General features: G+C 56.8%; 1 protein-coding gene across 1 annotated transcript; it reads right to left on the bottom strand.

Moving 5' to 3' along the window:
* Positions 1-558: 558 nt before the first annotated feature.
* TEAD3 (TEA domain transcription factor 3) lies at positions 559-18,414 on the bottom strand. Its single transcript, XM_047103047.1, has 13 exons — positions 18,216-18,414; positions 12,190-12,441; positions 10,331-10,395; positions 5,011-5,073; positions 4,195-4,206; positions 3,479-3,616; positions 3,318-3,367; positions 2,677-2,738; positions 1,792-1,925; positions 1,437-1,610; positions 1,082-1,222; positions 851-1,003; positions 559-672 (listed from the first exon to the last, which is right to left on the bottom strand). The coding sequence occupies exons 1-13, from the start codon at positions 18,412-18,414 to the stop codon at positions 559-561; spliced, it is 1,557 nt and encodes a 518-aa protein (XP_046959003.1).
* Between the last annotated feature and the right edge of the window lie 351 nt (positions 18,415-18,765).

The raw sequence follows: 18,765 nt of genomic DNA, 5'->3' as shown, positions 1-18,765 counted from the left end.
TGCCCCACCCTGCAAGGGTCGCTCAACTTCAAGTCTCAGCACATCATGAGACGCCAAGACCCACGACCCGTGCTCGCCTCACGCAGTCTGAGAACGGCACTGGGTACACATAGGACCTAGCACCGGGCCCGGCACATAGCAGGTGCAAGAAAGTGTGGGCCCCTCTCTCTTCTCAACCTAACTCCAACTCGACACTCTCCTTCCTGGGGCCTCTGCACTCTGACTCCCTCGGTCTCCGTTCCACCCTCCCCTGCCGGCCACACGTGCCTGAGCCCAAAGGGGTCCTCCCATTCACCGGAGGCTGGGCAGAGCTGGGCGATGGTTCAGCATCTAGGGCGGGCAGCCCCACCACTGAGCCCTCCTCTCTTCTCCCACAATTAAAGCGCAGAACAGTGGCAGGGAGTGTGTGTGCTGGGGGTAGATGGGGAGGCCTCCTGGGTCCTGGGCCTGAGGCCTGGCAGGCGGGTGAGTCCTCAATCCCAGACTTCCAGGGGGGGCCAGGCAGGTGTGTGGAACAGACGCTCGTCCTGGATCCTGGTGGTGGGGGCAGAGGGTAGCCTAGTCTTTGACGAGTTTGTAGACATGGTGCTGGGCCCCGTGCTCGCTGGTGGAGACTTCGAAGACGAAAGCAATGACAAGCAGGGTCTCCTGGGAGTCCCGGCTCGTGACCACCTGGGGGCCAGGCAGGAGGATTCAAGGGGTCAGGCGGCACAGAGCCACAGGTGTAGGGGCCGAGAAGACCCTTCTCGTTTCTGGATAGCAGTCTCCTCACCTGAGCGACGGGTCTGGCCACCCCCACTTTGAGGCCCCTGTGCCCCCCATTCCCCGGCTGCCCCCCCACCCCCCACACCTGCAGGATGGTGAAGTTCTCCAGGACGCTGTTCATCATGTACTTCTCCGGCAGGTGCTTCAGCTTGTGGATGAAATTGATCATGTACTCGCACATGGGGGAGCGGTGGATGCGGTACACGAAGCGCCCGTTCTCCAGCCTGGCATACTCCGTCTGCGGAAGGCCACGAGGAGGGCGTCACCCAGCGTGCCTGCTCCCGGCCCCACCGTGCCACCCTGGGCCCCCACTCACCTCCACCTTCTCCACCACTTGCTTGCCAAAGGAGCACACCTTGGTGGAGACGCTGATGGTCATGCTATCGGCCGAGCTATACTGGGAGCTGACCCCGTAGAAAGCTCCTGGGCCCTCCTGGATGGTGCTGTTGAGGTCGGCCTAGATGGGGGGAAGCGAGCGTGGTGTCAGGAGGGGCGGAGGCCAAAGGGAGGCTTCTGGGCATGCCACACCAGTGTTTCGCCCAAGGACCCATCCCCAGCACTCTGCCCACAGGCCACAGGGAGAGAGGGCAGGGTCAGGGGTCAGCAGGGGGACCCAGGTACGCTGCACATCTGGGGGGCAGGGGTTGGTGGGAGCAGAGAGGGCAGCTCACCCAGAACTTGACAAGGAAGAAGGCATTAGGGGGCCCCTTCTCATAGAGTTCCTTCAGTCCCCCTTTTTTCTCTGGGAACTTGTCATAGATCTGACGCACGTCGACGGCCTCCAGAGGCGGGTCCGAAAAGGCAGGGTTCGTCTGGCCGATGTGCACAAATAGGTGTTTGCTGTACTGTGGGGAGGGCCCAGTACTGGGTCAGGAGAGCACTCAAGTGTGCAGGCCTTAGAGCTGCACGGGACAGAGCCGCCCTGTGGCTTCCCCACCCCAGGACCCTGAGCCGTGGCCCTGGACCGCCACGCCAGGGTCTCTCCATGATTGCACAAACCCTCACCTCCACCCCCAGCCACATTACCGTGTCAGGGTCTCGCTGCACCTCCATGAAGGCAGAATACTCGAGGAGCCGCAGCCGGGAGGAAGCGATGGTGCGGTCCTGCCACACGGGCACAGAGGCAGCAGCTGGGGGGAGCGGGGTCAGGGGCTCGTAACCTGGGAGGGCGAGATGGACCCTCATCTGCATGGCTGTGTGTGCGTGGTTACACATAGAGCCGCCTCCAGCTGCGCAGAGCATTGTGCAAACTAGAAAATGGCACCCCTTTCGGGTAGGAACACGGGTTGGATTTTGACTCCCTTTCCACGGCTTCTTGCACAGTGTACAACCTGCACAACTGTTTGCAGTGGCCCCAGTAGTACATAGCAGTGGAATTTTTATATCACTATTAACGTGTATTCAAAGAGAAAATGCAGGCAAGTAAAAAGGGAAAAATAGGGGTGCCTGGCTGACTCAGAAGAGCATATGACTCTTGATCTCGGGGTCATGGGTTCGAGCCCCACATTGGATGTAGAGATTACTTAAATGAATAAAAAATTTTTTAAATAGGGAGAGTAAAAATTACCCAGGATCCCAACACCTAGAGAGAGTGAAATTCTGTTCAGATGTTGGTGTGTTTCCACGTGAGAATTTTATATATATACACACACACACGCACACACACATACACATATATAAATGTTGTATTTTTGTTGGTGTGTACTAGTTAGTAGCAGAGTTCTGGAAGCAACACTATAAAAGGTGAGGGGCCTATTCCTGTACCAATCCCCTATAGACACCACCTACTTCTCCCTCCCAGCGTAAACACAGGCACAGCCTTGCTGCCCAACCCCCGCCCCACCCCTGCTCTTCTCAGCAGACGGGGAGGGGCAGAGGGGAGTCGGTGGCAATGTTGTGTGGGGAACTTACTGCTGAGCGTTGGCGGCAGGGGTGGCTGGATGGGGTAGGCTGGTTGTGCAAAGGGCTTGATGCTGCAGACAGGAGGAGCACAGCCTGGTTAGAGGGTCACCCCTAAGCCCACCTTCCACCTGGTCCAGTCACTTGGAGTCTCATCTGGTCTCAATAGGGAGCCACCCAGCCTTTCTGCAAAGGCCCAGAAATGCATGCTGACAAGCTAACTCACCAGCTTTTTGTCTTCTCCGCATTCTAGCATTTGTGAAATCCTGCTGTGTCTCACAACGATGTGCACATTTAATGTAGCCTTTTGACCCCACCCCGAGCTGCTCATTAAACTGAGGGTGTGTCTGAGGATGAAAGTCCTCTTAGAATTGAGGGAACCGAGTTCACTCGACTACCTGACGTGCTGACTAGGGGACCGACTGGGAGAGCAACTGAATGAGAAGGAGCTGAAGGACAGGCGACAAGTGGGTGAGTGGGTTGATGAGTGAACACCCACATGAATGAATAGACAGATGCACTGCTCTCTTGCTGGTGCTCTCCATCCTCTGTTTTCGCATTAAAACTTTGCCCAGCTGTTGCTGGAACCCTGATCAAAGGGGAAGATGACTGCCAGGGACGAGGGTGTGGGAAGGATGTGCCACAATACTCACTCCTGAGAGGGTCCAGGCTGCTGTCCCAGGAGAGGGGGGCTGCTCCAGAACTGCAGAGATGGGACAAAGCCCAGCGGCCCCTCAGCATTCCACGACCCCCACCGCAGCCCAGCCCTGAAGGCACTCCCTCACCTCAGCCCCACCTCCCAGGCCCCCTGTACCCGTGAGGAAGTGGAGAAGACGGCCTGGGGCAGAGGGGAGGGTGGGCTGAACTTGTTCTGTAGGACGCTGGCGGAGACAATCTGGGCAGATGACATGGATGCCATGCTCTGGAGGGCTTTGTCCTTGGAGACCTGGTCCTGGGGAGGGGAGAGGCAGTGTGAGGCCAGGCCAGAGACAGGGTTGGGGTTTGCCTCAGGGCCCCTCCCAGGCCCTCAGGGCTCTGCTATGCGGGCTCAGGGGAGTCCCAGCCCCCACCCGGGCCGGTCTCCTAAGTGTCCATCACCCCTCTGAGCACAATCCTTGGTGAGAAATAATTTTACTTTATTCTGTAACCCAGTATATACCCAAACGCTTCCCCTTATGCTGTGTGTCATGCACTCATATTTTCTATTCTGTTTCATCAGCGGTTCTCAAAGTGTGGTCCATGAACCAACAGCACCAGGATCACCTGGAAGCTTGTTAGAAACGCAAATTCTCAGGCCTCAGCCCAGACCCACTGAATCAGAAACCCTGAGGGTGAAGTCCAGAAATCTGTCTTCAACCAGCCCTCCAGGCGATTCTGATGCAGGCTCAAGTTTGAGAACCACTGTCAGTGTTCATTTTCAAAGCATGCTGGTCGCAACCTATTCAATGGATTTCACAATTCATGATTTGAAGATCCTGTATTAGGTGCTCTCCCCCCATCTCCCACCCTGGGGAGGGGCAGGCTACTTACCAGGTTCATGGCCTGTGAAGGAGAGGGAGGTGGATTAGAAGAGGCACACATGAGGGCCATGTAGGGTGGGGACCTGTCTTCTCACCCTCCTCCGCTCAACGGCCACCTGGCTCTCGGGTCTGAGGAACCCAAGGGAGCTCAGAGGCCGCTGTGGACCCTCACCCCACCCCACTGCTACCCAGAGCGAGAGCTTGCCAGTGGGTGTGCCCTGGAAAGAGCAGAATGAGGGAGGGCATGCTGGAGACCTAGATGGTGGACCAAGCTGGTGCCCTGGGGGGCTGCCCAGGTCCTCTGGAGCTGTGATACAGGCATGGGGCCTAGAGCGGCAGGCTTAGTCTGCTGGGCAGCTATGAAGTAAGGGGAAGGCACAGCCTACAGGGGCCCTGAGCCCTATGCTCTGGGATCCTCAGCCGTAAGGCAGTCAGGATTGAGCGTCCAATGCAAGGAACAGCCATGCCCACCACAACAGCTCTGCCAGCCGATGCCCCCGTGTCTCCCCGCTGCCCACCGAAGGCCCCATGCAATTAACAAGCAGCAATTAGGAGGAAGGAGAAAAAGGAAAACGAAGAAGAGAGGTGAGCCGCAGTGGCCCCCAGATGGTCTTCCTCTCCCTCATTGTAGGGCTGGCGGTCCCCCTGGGCTTCTGCCTAGTTTCCAGAGGCTGTGGCCCTCTGTAGCCTGAAGTGGCCTTTAGACTTCATGCTGCTGTTTGTGTTTCTGAGACACCCTCCACCCCTCCATACTCTTCAGCCACCTGTCTGCCCTGGGCTGGTCTCAGAAAACAGCAGGCCGGGCCAAAAGGCGGGGACCCCCTACCTTCAGCTTGGACTGAATCTCTCGAGATTTCCGCCTGGCTAGAACCTGCAAGTGGCTAGAGACCTGTAGGAAGAGAAAGAAAGAGAGAAAAAGAGCAGAAAGGGCAGAAGAAGAGGCAAGAACAGAGCTTCAGCCAGAAAAGAGGCACAGTGGGGCCAGAGAGCCCGCCGAGGCAGAGGCCTGAGCTGCGCGGAGATAGCGGTGGAGCTGCCGAGGAGGGACTGGAGGCCCTAGTCAGGCGCCCAACATACCTTGATGCCAACCTGGTACTCCCGCACCTTCTTCCGAGCTAGAACCTGTATGTGGCTGGACACCTAGGGGCCGCCCCGCGCCCCGTCAGAGAGGAAAACACAGAGAGTGAGGAGGCACGGCATGGGGCGGCCATGGGCAAGGAGCACCCCAGCCCTCGTCTCTGGGGCCAAATGGAAGTGGGGGAAACTATGGGGCCCTGAGCCCTGCCAGTTCTTTGCTCTCTTCTTGGCCCTGTTTTGATCAAGAGCCTATGGTAGCCTCCAGGACCACCATGTACAGTTGTATAGGTTGATCACTGCACAAGAGAACCTAAATCAGCAAGGACTTGGGGCACCTGAATGGCTCAGTCAGTTAAACGTCCGACTTTGGCTCAGGTCATAGTCTCAAGGTTCACAGGTTCAAGCCCTGCGTCAGGCAAGATCTGTGCTGACAGCTTGGAGCCTGGAGCCTGCTTCTGATTCTGATTCTGTGTCTCCCTCTCTCTCTGCCCCTCCCCTGCTCATGCTCTGTCTCTCTCTCTCAAAAAAAAAAAAACAAAAAAAAAAAACAAAAAAAACCCCACATAAAAAACATTTTTCAATCAATCAATCAATCAATCAATCAGCAAGGACTAAAATCCAGCCCAAGGTCTGCTGCTCAAGTTATGTGCCCTGGAGTAGGGCTGCCTCTAACCCAGAAGGGTATCTTTTTATTTTTCCAAAACAGGATGACTTTTTCTCTCTGATGTCTTCAGAGGAGACAGTTTCTCTCTCTCTCTTTTTTTTAAATGTTGATTTATTTTTGAGAGAGAGAGAGAGAGAGAGAGAGCAGGAGGGACAGAGAGAGGAAGACAGAAGATCCAAAGCTGCTCCACGCTGTCAGCACAGAGCCCTATCGATATGGGACTTGAACTCAAGAAATGTGAGATCATGACCTAAGCCAAAGTCGGATGTTTAACCGACTGAGCCACCCAGGTGCCCCTTTCTCTTTTTAAAACAGATTTATGTATGTATGTACATATGTATGTATTTAAGTAATCTCTGCACCCAATGTGGGGCTTGAACTCGTGACCCCGTGATGAGGTCACATGCTCTACTGACTGAGCCAGCCAGGTACCCTGAGACTTTTTTCTGATTGTCATCACCAATGGCCATAATGCTCCTGCGGGCCATCAGATTATACATCGAGGCCATATCCTCTATGAAAGATCTCCCCTGTACCACCGCCTACATCCTGTGTCAACCCCAACAGCTTGCCAGCCTATAAAACCAGGCCTGGCCCTGCTCCTGCTTTGCTCATCAGCTTCCTCCCCCAACATACCTTCCTTTTCCTTGGACAAATATATGGCCATATATATATCTATACACACACACACACACACACACACACACACACACAGTAGGTACCCTTAATAGCATTTCTTCTCCAGCGTATTACAAGGGTCTAACCCTAAGCCTGAGAGAACCTAAAGGTCACTGTTTTCCCACGAAACACAAGGGGACACATGGATCCTTCCAGGATGCTTCACACAGGCATTATCAGCAATGGCTGTGGGCTTTCTTTGCAAGTTGTTTTCATCCCCACAAAGAAACCGTTTCTTTTTCTTTTTAATCATATACCGCAAGTTACTGTATAAGTGATGACGGGCAGCCCTCTGCTACTGGGTTAGGGCCCAGGCTGGGTGTTCCTCGTGCTGCCTCACTGTGCACAGCAATCAGACACGTGTCCGGCGAGATTACTGATCGCTCCATATCATGACAGTAAGTGATGTTTCATGGACACAGCTATTACTGCTGTCAGCATTTCACACCTCCCTCATCTGACCTTCATAGCGACATGGACAAGTCAGTACTCACATCATCCCTCGAGTTACAGATGATGAAACCAAAGCACAGAGAGGTGAAGCAGCTTATCCAAGGTCACACAGCTGGGGGCTAGAGCTGGGATTTGAACCGAGGTGGCCTGAGTCCAGAGCCCACTTGCCACCAAGCTGTGCTGCCAGGATTCTCTGGACCCTTAGCACAGAGGACCACTGCCGAATGCTCAACTCGGTGACAGCTGGAAGTCACATGGAACTTAATCCTAATATAATGCTTAGCTGTTTTTTCAATGTGGAGGCATTGTACTTGCTATTAATTGCTGTATGTGTCTGTAAAAACCCTAAAACCACATTTTTAAACCAAAAGTAAAATAAAAACAACCAAAGAAAACCCCTGCCTGTCATCTGGTTGCTCTTTGCAACACATAAAGACATGCTTAGTCCTCACAACCATAGGATGGGTCTGTCTGTCTTATCTATCTATCCATCCATACATCTATTTTTTTAAGATTTGATTTGATTTGATTTTGTTAGTTTATTGTCCATTTATTTATTTTGAGAGAGATTGAGAGCACGCAAGCACGAGCAGGGAAGGGGCAGAGAGAGAGGGAGAGAGAAAATTCCAAGCTGGCTCAGCGTACAGCCTGATGTGGAGCTCCAATCCACAAACCATGAGCTCATGATCGCAGCCAAAATCAAGGGTCAGACGTTCAACTGACTGGGCCACCCAGGCAACCTAAATTTTATTTTCTTAAGTAATCTCCACACCCAACGTGGGGCTCAAACTCATAAGAGATGGGTCCTCTTTTACAGAGATATTAGACCTCAGAGTTCTAGGAAAGAATCAAGTTAGAGGAACACTACCCTTGCAAAATGACCAAATTTTTAAATTCTGAGCTTGCCACCAGCTGGCCTGTAACACATCATCGTACAGCCAGCCTTCCCTGGCCAGGAGCAGGTACAATGTTCCTCTGAATCAAGAGGCTCTACTACCCTCCCTACACCTCAGGTCAAAGGGACGGAGCCTAAAGGTCCCTTGACCCCTTCCCACTCTGACAAACACGTTCCTATAAACATTTCTTTCGGTGAAGCAGGAGACAGTGCCCTTCTCCTGTGTCTGCAATGGCTTTCTGTTTAGTCTTTTTTTAAAAAATTAAGTTAGCTCTACACCCAACATGGGACTTAAAGTCACAACCCTGAGATCGAGGGTCACAAGTTCTTAGGGGCACCGGGGGGGGGGGGGGCTCAGTTGGTTGAGCATCCGACTTCTGTTCAGGTCATGATCTCACGGTTTGTGGGCTTGAGTCCCACTCTGGATACTCTGTCCCCCTCTCTCTGCCCCTCCTCCGCTTGTGCTCTCTCTCTCAAAAATAAATGAAAAAAAAAAAAAAAAAAAAGAGTGACATGCTCCTCCAACTGAGCCAGTCAGGAGCCCTGGCTTTCTGCTTATAAAGACAGAATAATAACAGCATTAGCAGCGGCAAATTCTTCTACAGTGCCCACTCTGTTCTAAGTGTCTTCACATAATAGCTAATTTAATGGCAGAGGAAGAGCCTGAGAGGCAAAGTACCCCTTCCCTGCAGGTAGCGGCGAGGGTATCTGAACTTGGGGGCATGATTAGCCAGCACCTCTGACAGTCAGTCCCAGGCCCCTGGGAACAGGGCCCTTGTCTGCCTGGTTCCCTGCCGTATCCCTCATGCCTAGAACATAGTAAGTAGTAGCTCACTGATTCGCTAAATGAGTAAACGCGGTGCAGTATGAACTGGCCCAGGGAAAGTGGTTAATAAAGGCCTGAACAGGGGCGTTTAAGTGTCAGATGCCTCAGTCAGTTAAGTGTCCGACTTCCGCCCAGGTCATGATTTCACGGTTTGCGAGTTCGAGCCCCACATCAGGCTCTGTGCTGACAGCTCAGAGCCTGGACCCTGCTTCAGATTGTCTCCTTCTCTCTCTCTGCCCCTCCCCCACTCACACTCTGTCTCTCTCTCTCTCTCTCTGTCTCTCTCTCTCTAAAAAATAAACATTAAAAACAATTTTTAAAAAAATAATAAATGCCTGAATAAACGAGGGAGGTTCCTGCTCCCACACTGAGGGGGTGGACTCAAAACCTTCCTTTGAGACGACAGGATGGGACAGGTCAGCTCTGTCATATGCACATGGGGATCCGGGGAGGTGGGTGCAAGGTCCAAACCCCACCAGACAGGGAGGTTAGAAGAGCTGAGGATCAGAGGCGGCTTCCGGTCCTCCCGTCTGTGCGCCCAGCCTGCCTCTCTCCCAGGCACCCCACACGGAACCCACCCCAACCAGCTCCCTTTCAGGGCTCCCGTCAGCACACAGCTGCCCTCCCTGGCCCGGGGAGCCACCCGACCATCTCTCCATGCTGCCACCACTACCCTCACCATTGCCACTACCCAGGCCACCATGGCTGTGGATCTAGGTCCCTGCCTCTGCCTGGCCCTCCCCGATCCACTGCCCCAGCTGCTCCAGGGCCAACATTCCTCGACAGCTGCCACCTGCCACTCCCTGTTCTATTCCCTTCCGTGGACCCAGCTGCCTGGAGGGGAAACCTGTCCCTCAGGCCTCCAGCCACCATCCTCGGCTCTTCCCGCCCCTCTCCCCACCCACCGCGCTGCTGACTGGTGGCTCTTTCCCGCCCGGTGGTGGGTTCAGTCCGGGGTCCACCCCCTACCAGCCACGTGACCTTGAGGAAGTTACTTATCTTCCCCACGCCTCAGTTTTCTCATCTGTAAAATGGAGGTAATTACTATCCCCACCTCATAAGGTTACTGTGAGGAATAAATACATTAATATAGAGTAAGCCCTGTATGTGTTCCCAATTATTATACGTCTATCCAACTTCCTCAGCCTAGCAGAATCCTTTCCCCTTCTTCTGCCTGCCTAAATCCTAAGTTCCTACTTAAAAATGCATCTTGGGCGATACCTCCTCCAGAAAGCCTCGGCGGCCCCCCTCCTCCCTTCCCCTGCCCGGTCCAGGTCAGACCCTGTCCACCCGCCCACACTCTTTTGTTGGCCGTGCCGCCCTGCTCCGCACTCCTGTCACTGCAACCGTCTGTCTCGCTGGCTGGTCAGTGGGCCACTCAGGGCGGTGACTACGCACCGCTGAGGCTGCCCCACGGGGCTTCTCGGAGGTCACTCAGGTTGGGGTGGTGGTGGCCGGTCAGAGAGGACAGTGCCCCTTTCTCTACGACAGCGGCAAGAGTGGCCTGGGGAGGGTGTGTGGGCGGCAGGGATGCAGCACCTGTGTCTCCCTACCTGTTTTCTCGTCCGCGTCTTTCCCGTCCTCAGTTTGATGTAGCGCGCAATCAACTCATTTCGACCTGGATTGGGGTGAGAGAAGAATGAAGAGAGGTCAAGACCCGCCCTTCCCCGCCCCAAGCTGGGAAACCCACAGGCCTCTCCCCTCAACGCTGCTCTTCTGTTCCCTCCCCCGACCCTCTTCACTCCAGCCACCCCCCAAGGGCACGAGCGGGGCAGACGGAGGGTAGGGGGAGTCCCAGGTGCTCCCTGCACTGCCCTGGGGGAGTGAGTAGGGGGCAACAGAGTGGGAGGAGGAAGGTGGGGCAATGTCAGGCCACCTGACAGGTTTCCCCGCAGACAGACAGGGGCAGGTGCGGCCAAAGTGCGGCAGGACAGCTGGGCCGCTCACTCCTAGCCCCAGCAGCACTTCCTTCCTCCCGGTGCCTGTCACCAGTGTTCACGTGTGAGTGAGGCCTGCCGCAGGTGGCACACGTCCCCAAGGGTGTCTGATGGAGTTCTGGATAGGCTCCTGTCCTAGCTGTCCTTGCCATGAGGAGAGACCCTGGACAAGTCCCTCTCCTTCTCTGGTGAAAGAGGCAGGAAGGACCCGATGGTCTCCACCACACCTTCTACCCTGACAGCCTGTGTCAAGATGTCACTGAGCACATCACTGTGTCCTCGAGCCTGTCACCGCCATGACACGGCTTACCAGTGTCTCTCCTGACTTGTTGAGATGCCGGCAAATGCTTAGCCAATACCTTTTATCCCCCAAATCCAGGCTCCCTGGCCCCCAACCCCATCACCTCCCCAGAAGGGCCACATTCTCCAAATTCCTCTTCCATGACAGAACCAGCCCCACTGCCCCTCCCTTCCTGCCTGCCCCTCTCCACCCCACTCCCTCCGCCCTGTCTAAAAATACCCTGTGGGGCTGCCCCAGCCATCTGGGAGGTAGCAGTAGGGACAGGCAGCCCCCGCCCTATGGAAGCGCTCTGGAACATCTGCCTGCCCACGAGTGGGCTCTGGGGCTAGGGCGAGCATGGCACAGAGGGTGGGGACAAGGGACACTGCAGTCCTTACCACTTGGCCCAGCTGTCTCCTTCCTGGCCCCCGTCACGGTCATGGACGCTGGGAGGGGATGGGCTGAGGGCTTGCCTCAGTCAGCCATAGGCCGTCAGGGAGGGTTGGAGGGAGCCGGCAAGGAGCCAGGCCCGGAAGGGTTGAGTTATCCCAAAAATGCAGCTCTGGGAGAGCCCTCTCAGGGCTGGACAAGAGGGGGACACTCCCTTCTGGAGGCAAGGGATGGGCAAGGTGGCAGAGAGCAGGCCAGGAGAGCAGGAGACACTTGGGAGGTGGTCTGAGGAATGAAGGCGTCTCCTGGTCTCTCCAGCCCTCTTCCTAACCCAGGCCCCTGTCGCCGTGCGGCCTCCCACCAGCGCGCAGCGCCCCCATCCCACACCCAGGAACCGGAGGGAACTCGCCAGTAGGACACCCCAGGTCTTACCCTGGGGCTTCCCCACCCTCTGTGGGGAAAGACCTTGTCCCAGGCCTAGCCTGGAGCACACTGGACTGACCCAGTTTCCTGTGTCCACTGAGTCACCCTGAAACCTGTAGGCCAGCAGGGGGAGGAGAAGAGGAGCCGCCGGGGGTGTCAAGGTGTGGGCCTCACTCTGGTGGAGGGGGCGAGCCTGGCTTGTTTATGAGGAGGATCCAGACACACAGGCTTACACGCCCAGACTCGCCCGTGGCAGGCTGGCGGCCTCACAGGACTTCGCCAAACCGGTTGGGTGAGGGGGCAGAGAGCAGGGGGAGGTGCCAGGGAGGGCCAGGCCACCTCTCCGGTCCTGTCCAGTGTCCCTGTGCCTCCCCGCACGCACCGTACATCTTGCCCTCGTCTGACAGGATGATCTTGCGGCGGCCGCAGGGCGGGTAGATGGCCAGGGCCTCCTGGAAGCTCTGCTCGATGTCGGGGCTCCACACACCCTCCGCGTCGTTGTCCAGCCCCTTGTCCAGGCCCTCGGGCCCATCCTCCCGGGCCTCCCCGGGGCTGCTGCTGGCATTCCAGCTGTTGGACGCTATTGTGCTGGTTGCTCTGGGCTCTGGGCCTGAGCCCGCTGCGCAGCCGGAGCCTGTGGGGCAGACACAGAGGAGTTAGGGCCAGGCTTCTCCCAGATCCCAGCAATCTCCCACCCCAGGGGCAGGTGCTCCAGGGCAGGGTGGAGGTAACCAGAGGTTATGCCTGTTCTGCGCTGTGTGACCTTGACCGAGCTACATCACCTCTCTGAGCTTTCGGTCCTATAAGACAAGGAAAAGGTCTCCTTGAGGTTGTGAGGGAAATGAGATCATGACAAAGTACCAACCCCCAATGCCTGACTCATAAAACACGCGAGACATAGTCTTGGTGGTGATCGATAACAACAATAATAATGCCTATATCTACACGGCACTTTTGTGGGGAAGAAGCACATTCATATTCATTTAATCCTCAAAGCTAAGGCAGGGAGGGCAAGGACTGGTGCCCATTATTCAGATGAGAGACTGAGGCTCCCAAGGTTATGCGGCTGCCAAAGGCATCGTGACGAGTGGAGAGGAGAAACAGGAGTGGGGCCCGGTGTGTCTGCAGCTCTCAGAGGGGCTGCTCGGCTCTGACTCTGCCTGCTCCTCCTCGGGTCTTGGGCATCCCCAGCCAGGGACCCCCACCACCTCCTCAATCTCCCCCTGCCCCAGTGCAACCCTGCTGAAGACCCATTATGCGGGATGGGGAGGGTCCCTGACCCAGGAAGGGTGTGGTTGTGACTTCCCTAAAAGATAACTCACAAGGAACCTAAACAAGGGGGCTGGGACTGTCCCAGGAATTGCGAGGAGGGAGGGATGCTGGCTGGCAAGGGAGCAGCTGAGAAGGTGCCTGGCCAACAGCCTTGCTCAACCCCACTGGCTCCTCCGTCCCACTTCCTGTTCCTGCACCTCCCGGCCCCACAGCAGCCCATAAACCACCCACACGCCTGCCCCTGCCCTGGCCCACATTGCAGATGGGCCAGGGCTCTGTAAACTCTGAGTTCCCTGCACACGCCAGACTGGGTTATTAACTTAGACCGCACCCGGCAGTGCCCCCAACACACACAGCTCCAAGGCTCACCCCCAACCCCCTCAGCCTCAGACTCTGCATGGCCAATGCATTATCAGGGTCCTGGGAGCCTTGGAGCCCAAGACGGGCTACATCCAAGGACTTTGCTCTGGCCTGCAGGGAAAGCGGGGGTGTGGGTAGGGTAGGAAAGAGATGTGGAGACCCCTCTGCAGCCAAGGAAGAGAATTCTTTCCCCTCAGACAAGAATTCCAGGTCCTGCCAAATGGGTAGAGGGTCCTCTCTGCGGGGCCACCTGTTTAGGGAGGCTTGAAGAGTGTGGCTAGTGGCAAAGGATGGGGAGGGCCTAGGAGGCCTGAATGTCAGAAGGATATAGACTTAAGATTACTAATGAGGGGCGCCTGGGGGGCTCCATCAGTTAAGCATCTGACTTCAGCTCAGGTCATGATCTCACGGTTCGTGGGTTCGAGTCCCAGGTTGGGCTTTGTGCTGACAGCTCGGATCCTGGAGCCTGCTTCGGATTCTGTGTCTCCCTCTCTCTCTACCGCTTCCCTGCTTGTGCTCTGTCTCTCTCTCTCACACACACAAAAATAAACACTAAAAAAAATTTTTTTTAAATAATAAACATTAATATTAAAAAAAAAAAAGACTACTAATGAGAGCACCTGTTATATGGCAGGCACCGTTCTGGGATTTTACACGCATTGATTCATTTAATCCTCAAAATAACCCATGGGGTAGAGACTATTACTAGTCCCACTTTACAGATGAGGAAACCAAAGAACAGAGAGGTTAAGCAACTTGTCAGACACACAGCTAGTAAGTGCTGGAGCTGGGCTCTGAGCGTACGCAATCTGGCTTCAGTCCCTTAACCAAGGGGATGAAGCTGAGAAGCCTCACCACCTTGAGCCAGAAAGGAGGCCCAGCTGTCATGGCAACCGCTCTGAGCCCACCCAGTGGGGTCCAGACCAGGGGCCTCCCCCCAGCCCAAGTAGCTGGGGCAACTCCAAGGACACCCATATTCCTGAAGCCCTTTCTGTGAGGCCTCCAAGACCAGGAGGAACAGCTCTCCCACACCAGAGGGGTGGCCAGGGAGAGAGGAAGCCATGCTCCTGACCAGTGAGGCGGCCAACTCCTCTACTCCCAGCCTGTCTCTCCCCACCGGAAGTTATATCCCCATCCCCTCCTTAACTCCTGAGGCCACGTTCTTGGAATAAAAATGTGAGAGGGCAGAGACTCAAGACTGGAGACCCAGTGACTCCCATATTGAGGTAGTTGAGATGCAGGGCCTCCTCCCAGATCCGACACTGCCACAGGCTATGAGGGGAGGCAGAAGAGGGGCTACAGTGGGCTAAGACCCCTCCCAACAGAGTCCTCAACGCATTTCCCCCCAAATCCTTTCCTGAGGCCTCCCTCGGAGCAGCAGGGGCCCAGCGCATGGGGGGCCCTGGCAGCCCCAGACTTTTTACAGCAATTTTCCTGCCTCCCCCAAGTCTCTGCCCGCCTCCCCTCTTCCAGGCGGTGGCCCCCCCCCTTCTCGGGGTGATGTCAGCCCCGCCCCGCCCCCCGCAGGAGCACTGTGGCCAAATATGGCGAACACAGCAGTGCTTGGGAGCTGGGACAGACTGGGGGGGGCGGGGCGGCGGCCCCTGGCTGGGACCGCTGGCAGCTGGTGAGGGGGAGGGGAGCCCAGGGGGCGGCTGCAAGGACGAGTCAAGGAGACAGTGGGACCACCGTCCCTTCCGCTGGCTCATAGGCACGGGCAAGGCTCACTTTCTAGGAACACTCCTGTGGGCACAGGCGCCAACACAGGGGCCCACAGGTGACCCCTGCTCCACACAGCCACGCACAGGTATGCTGTGTGGGTGCCTGGACTGACATCCAAATGAGAATGTCCGTACCCCCCAGGCTGAGGCACACCCGTGGGCGTCAGCGAGCAGGCAGCTGCGCCAGGCAGGGGGCTGAGCTGGGGTCTCTGTCCTAGGGCAGCGCTCAGGAGTCTAGGCCAGCTGCTCTGGTCTTCCCAGAGTTACTGCTGTGGGTTGAGGACCGAACCTCGGACCCTCACACCACTGGGGACCCAGCTCCGGGGCTGCGGGCTCTTCAGACGGCTGCAAGCTGGACACGTGTGGGGCTCAGGCACGGTGGAGGGAGGAACGGAGAGGGGTGCCCTGGGGTGAGATGCGGCCCGGGGCAGGGTCTCCCCCCCCCCCCCCCGCTCTGCAGAGTGGGGTGGGGAGGGATGGCAGCCCCCAGCTGCTTGTCGGTGTTCACCCAGCCGTCCAGGGCGTCTGCCTGCTGGACTGGGCCACCAAGAGGGGTGAGAGACAGGGAGGAAGACCTGAGTGAGGGGCAAGGGGGTGGGGCCTGGGAAGAGTCTGGGGGTGGGGTAAAGTAGACAGAGACAGATAGACAAGACAGACAGACAAGAAAGACAGACAAGGGAGACAGGAGAGTCCCAGAGAATAAGAGACAAAACCCCCACAAAACCTTGGAGTGAGACCCAGAGAAGGAGAGATCCAGAGAGAGACAGAGCTGGACCCAGAGACAGTGACCAACAGACCCAGACAGATAGAGACCAAGATCCCGAGAGACAGAGGCACACAGCTGGGGGGGGGGGGGTGAGAGAGGCAGGGAGGGGAAATATCAATAAACTCAGACACAGTCGGGCAGGGAGGGAGGGGAGGAGCCGGCAACAGAAAGACCCAGAGTTCAGGACAGACCTAGAAGGAAGGAGTGGCAGGGAAGCCACAACAGGGCCAGGGCCAGGGCATCCCACTCCTGTCCCATCTGCTCCGTCCCTCTTAGAGACCACCTCCTATCTCCCTCTGCAGTGGCCCACTGCCTTTACCCCCGGTCTGACCAGCCATTCCTGCTTCCACTGTCTCAGGGCCCTCAGCCTTCAGAGGTCAGAGGTGCCTCTGGTGGTGGCAGGGATGGGAGCTGGGAGCTAGGAGCTAGGAGGCTGGGTGAGCAGGCTTTGGGGCCCTGGGGGAGATAAGGGGCACCCTGCTGCCCACTCCCCACCCTGGGGCCAGATTGCTGGAATAACTGGCTGGACAGCTCCAGTGATGGGAGGCCAGAGCTGGGCAGCCACAGGCACGCACGGGCCCTAGGCCCCCACCCCCACGGGGCCCGCAGCCTCCAAACCACCCAGCCCACACCTCTCTTTCAAGCGAGGAGAGGAGAGAGCTCCCCCAGACTGCCCTGACTGGGGATTCAGACAAGGCCAGTCGAGGCAGGTGGGTGTTGTCCCCACGTCCCCCTGCCCCCTCCCTTCCATACCAGCCCCACTGGGAGGACAAACTAGCCCAGTGACCCTCCTGGATTAGGGGCCAGCCGCTGTCCACTTCTGCAGGGACCACAGGGCCTCCCCGTGCTCTCACTCGGAGTGAGAACATTGGTCAAAAGGCAGAGGGATTTTAGTGAAATCAGCAGTTGCACCCCCAATCTCCCACCCCCAACCCTGGGCTGGGCTGACCCGCCAGGGGGTTGAGGATGGGAGGGCAGTTGATGAGGGCTAAGGGAACCTCCCCACCCCCTCTGCCTTTCCCTGCTTCCTTCTCACCCGCCCCCACAGCGGGGCCAGCTGTTCTCCAGCTGCCAGAAGCTCCCACCCTAGAAGTAGCCATGCTCCGGTTGGGACTGCAGAGGGGGCAGGAGGGGGATGGTGTCTGCCTCCCCCACCTCCAGCACAAGGACCCCTGAGGGACCCGGCCAAGTGGCCACACCCTGCCAAGCTGGGGAGGGAGTACCCTCCTCCCTGGAGTAGGGTACAGATTTTTACAGGAGGAAGCAATTTGCAGAGCCCTAGGAGGGAGGTGGGGAGGCCTCCTCCCCTCTCTCCGGCTTATTAATGTGCTTCCAATTTGGGAATCAAGACTCTCTACACCCACCCCCACTACGCAGGGCACAGGCTTCCTGGGGTACAGAGGGGGCAAGCAGCCCCCCAGGCTTCCTTCCCCAAAGCTGATCCTCACTGTCCCAGCGCTGCGCCCCCCCACCCGTGTAGGGGAGTGGGAGGTAGAGTCTCAGCGACCTCAAACCTCTGCAGAGAGAAGGGGCCCAGTGACCAGACCTCCCTTCACCCTACTCTGGGACTCTGTCCTGTCTCATCTTTTTTTTTTTTTTTTAACTAAGTAATCTTGATGCCCAACGTGGGACTCAAACCCATGACCCCCGAGATCGAGAGTCACATGCTCCCACTGACTGAGCCAGCCAGGCATCCCTGTCTCATCTTGTCCCACTGCAGCGAAGACCAGGAATCCAGCTTGTGGGTAGGGGCAGGGAGGCAGCCAATGGGTAGCTTGGGCAAGTGGGTTTCCCAGTTCTCCATTCACATGCCCACGGCCCGCCTCAGCCTGCCTGCACCCAGGCCCCTGGTACCCTGTGTCACGTGACGTCACGCACTGAGCTGCCACCAGTCCCTCGGTCAATCCCCCCACTATGAGAGTCACAGTGTCCTCTATAAACGCACACAGGCTTCCTCTTGGTCCTCCTCTCTCACGCGCATACTTGTCCAACCCCCACCCCCACCCCCAGCCACTGTCCCGCACAGTCACTGTTACCTGCGTCTCTAGCCTTTGTTTCTTTTTAAACTTTCTACTGTGGTAACCCATACATAACATCACATTTACCATTTTAACCATTTTTAAGTGCCCCATTCAGCGGCATTTACGAACTTTCCTTCTTTGTTTCGGACGGTTATCTTTTTCACGCTCCTCCATGCGGACGCCCCACGAATCAGGGTCCCAGGCCCTCAAGTTCATCACACACGGTACCCGGGGTGTGCCTGGCACAGCCCTGACAGTGGTCACCCACACTGTTCTATGGTCCCAAGCAACCTCAGATAGTGCCCAGCCACAGAGGCCGCCTCAGTCACGCCCCGCGCTTCCCGTGCCACGCGGCGCTGCCCGGGCAGGGTCTGGAGCTCTGGTTCACCTACACGCCTCTTTCCCACCCCCTTATCACGACGGCCGCTCAGCACCGTGTCAGGATGGCTTCTCCTCACACACACCATGTCCTGTCCTAGTTTTCGTCATGTGTCACGAAGAGTGGCACACACAGCCTATCAGAGTTCCTACACACCTGAGGCTCCTTCATATGCTGTTCACACCCACACACACGTAGTCACACCACTGCATCACACATCACGCAGGTGGCTCATTCTGCTTATCTCACACACACACACACACACACACACACACACACACACACGGCATCGAACGATCGCAGCGTCCCTCATGTATTCCAAGCATCAGGATCCCATCCGGTGTCAGACAGAGGCTCACATTGTTGGGTCTTCCATAAAACACGTCCCCCATGATGGCCACTCACACACAGAGACCGCGTGCATGGCTTTCTTTCACAC

This window comes from Lynx rufus, unplaced genomic scaffold (assembly GCF_022079265.1).
Source record: "Lynx rufus isolate CCGP_SWC_20201006 ecotype Redwood Valley unplaced genomic scaffold, mLynRuf1.p SCAF_6, whole genome shotgun sequence".
In the NCBI taxonomy this organism is placed as follows: Eukaryota; Metazoa; Chordata; class Mammalia; order Carnivora; family Felidae; genus Lynx; species Lynx rufus.
Note: the sequence above shows the minus strand (reverse complement) of the source record. Positions and strands in the feature narration are given on the sequence as shown.

Bases quoted from the DNA above. Each gene is read 5' to 3' on its own strand.
- TEAD3 (XM_047103047.1), bottom strand. From the start codon at position 18,414: ATGGTGTGTGTGAGGAGAAGCCATCCTGACACGGTGCTGAGCGGCCGT. The intron at 12,442-18,215 runs GTGGGTGACCAC...TCTGCCCCACAG, and splicing joins GCTTGGGACCATAGAACAGT to GCTCCGGCTGCGCAGCGGGC. The intron at 1,926-2,676 runs GTAAGTTCCCCA...TCGCCCTCCCAG, and splicing joins CCTGCCGCCAACGCTCAGCA to GTTACGAGCCCCTGACCCCG.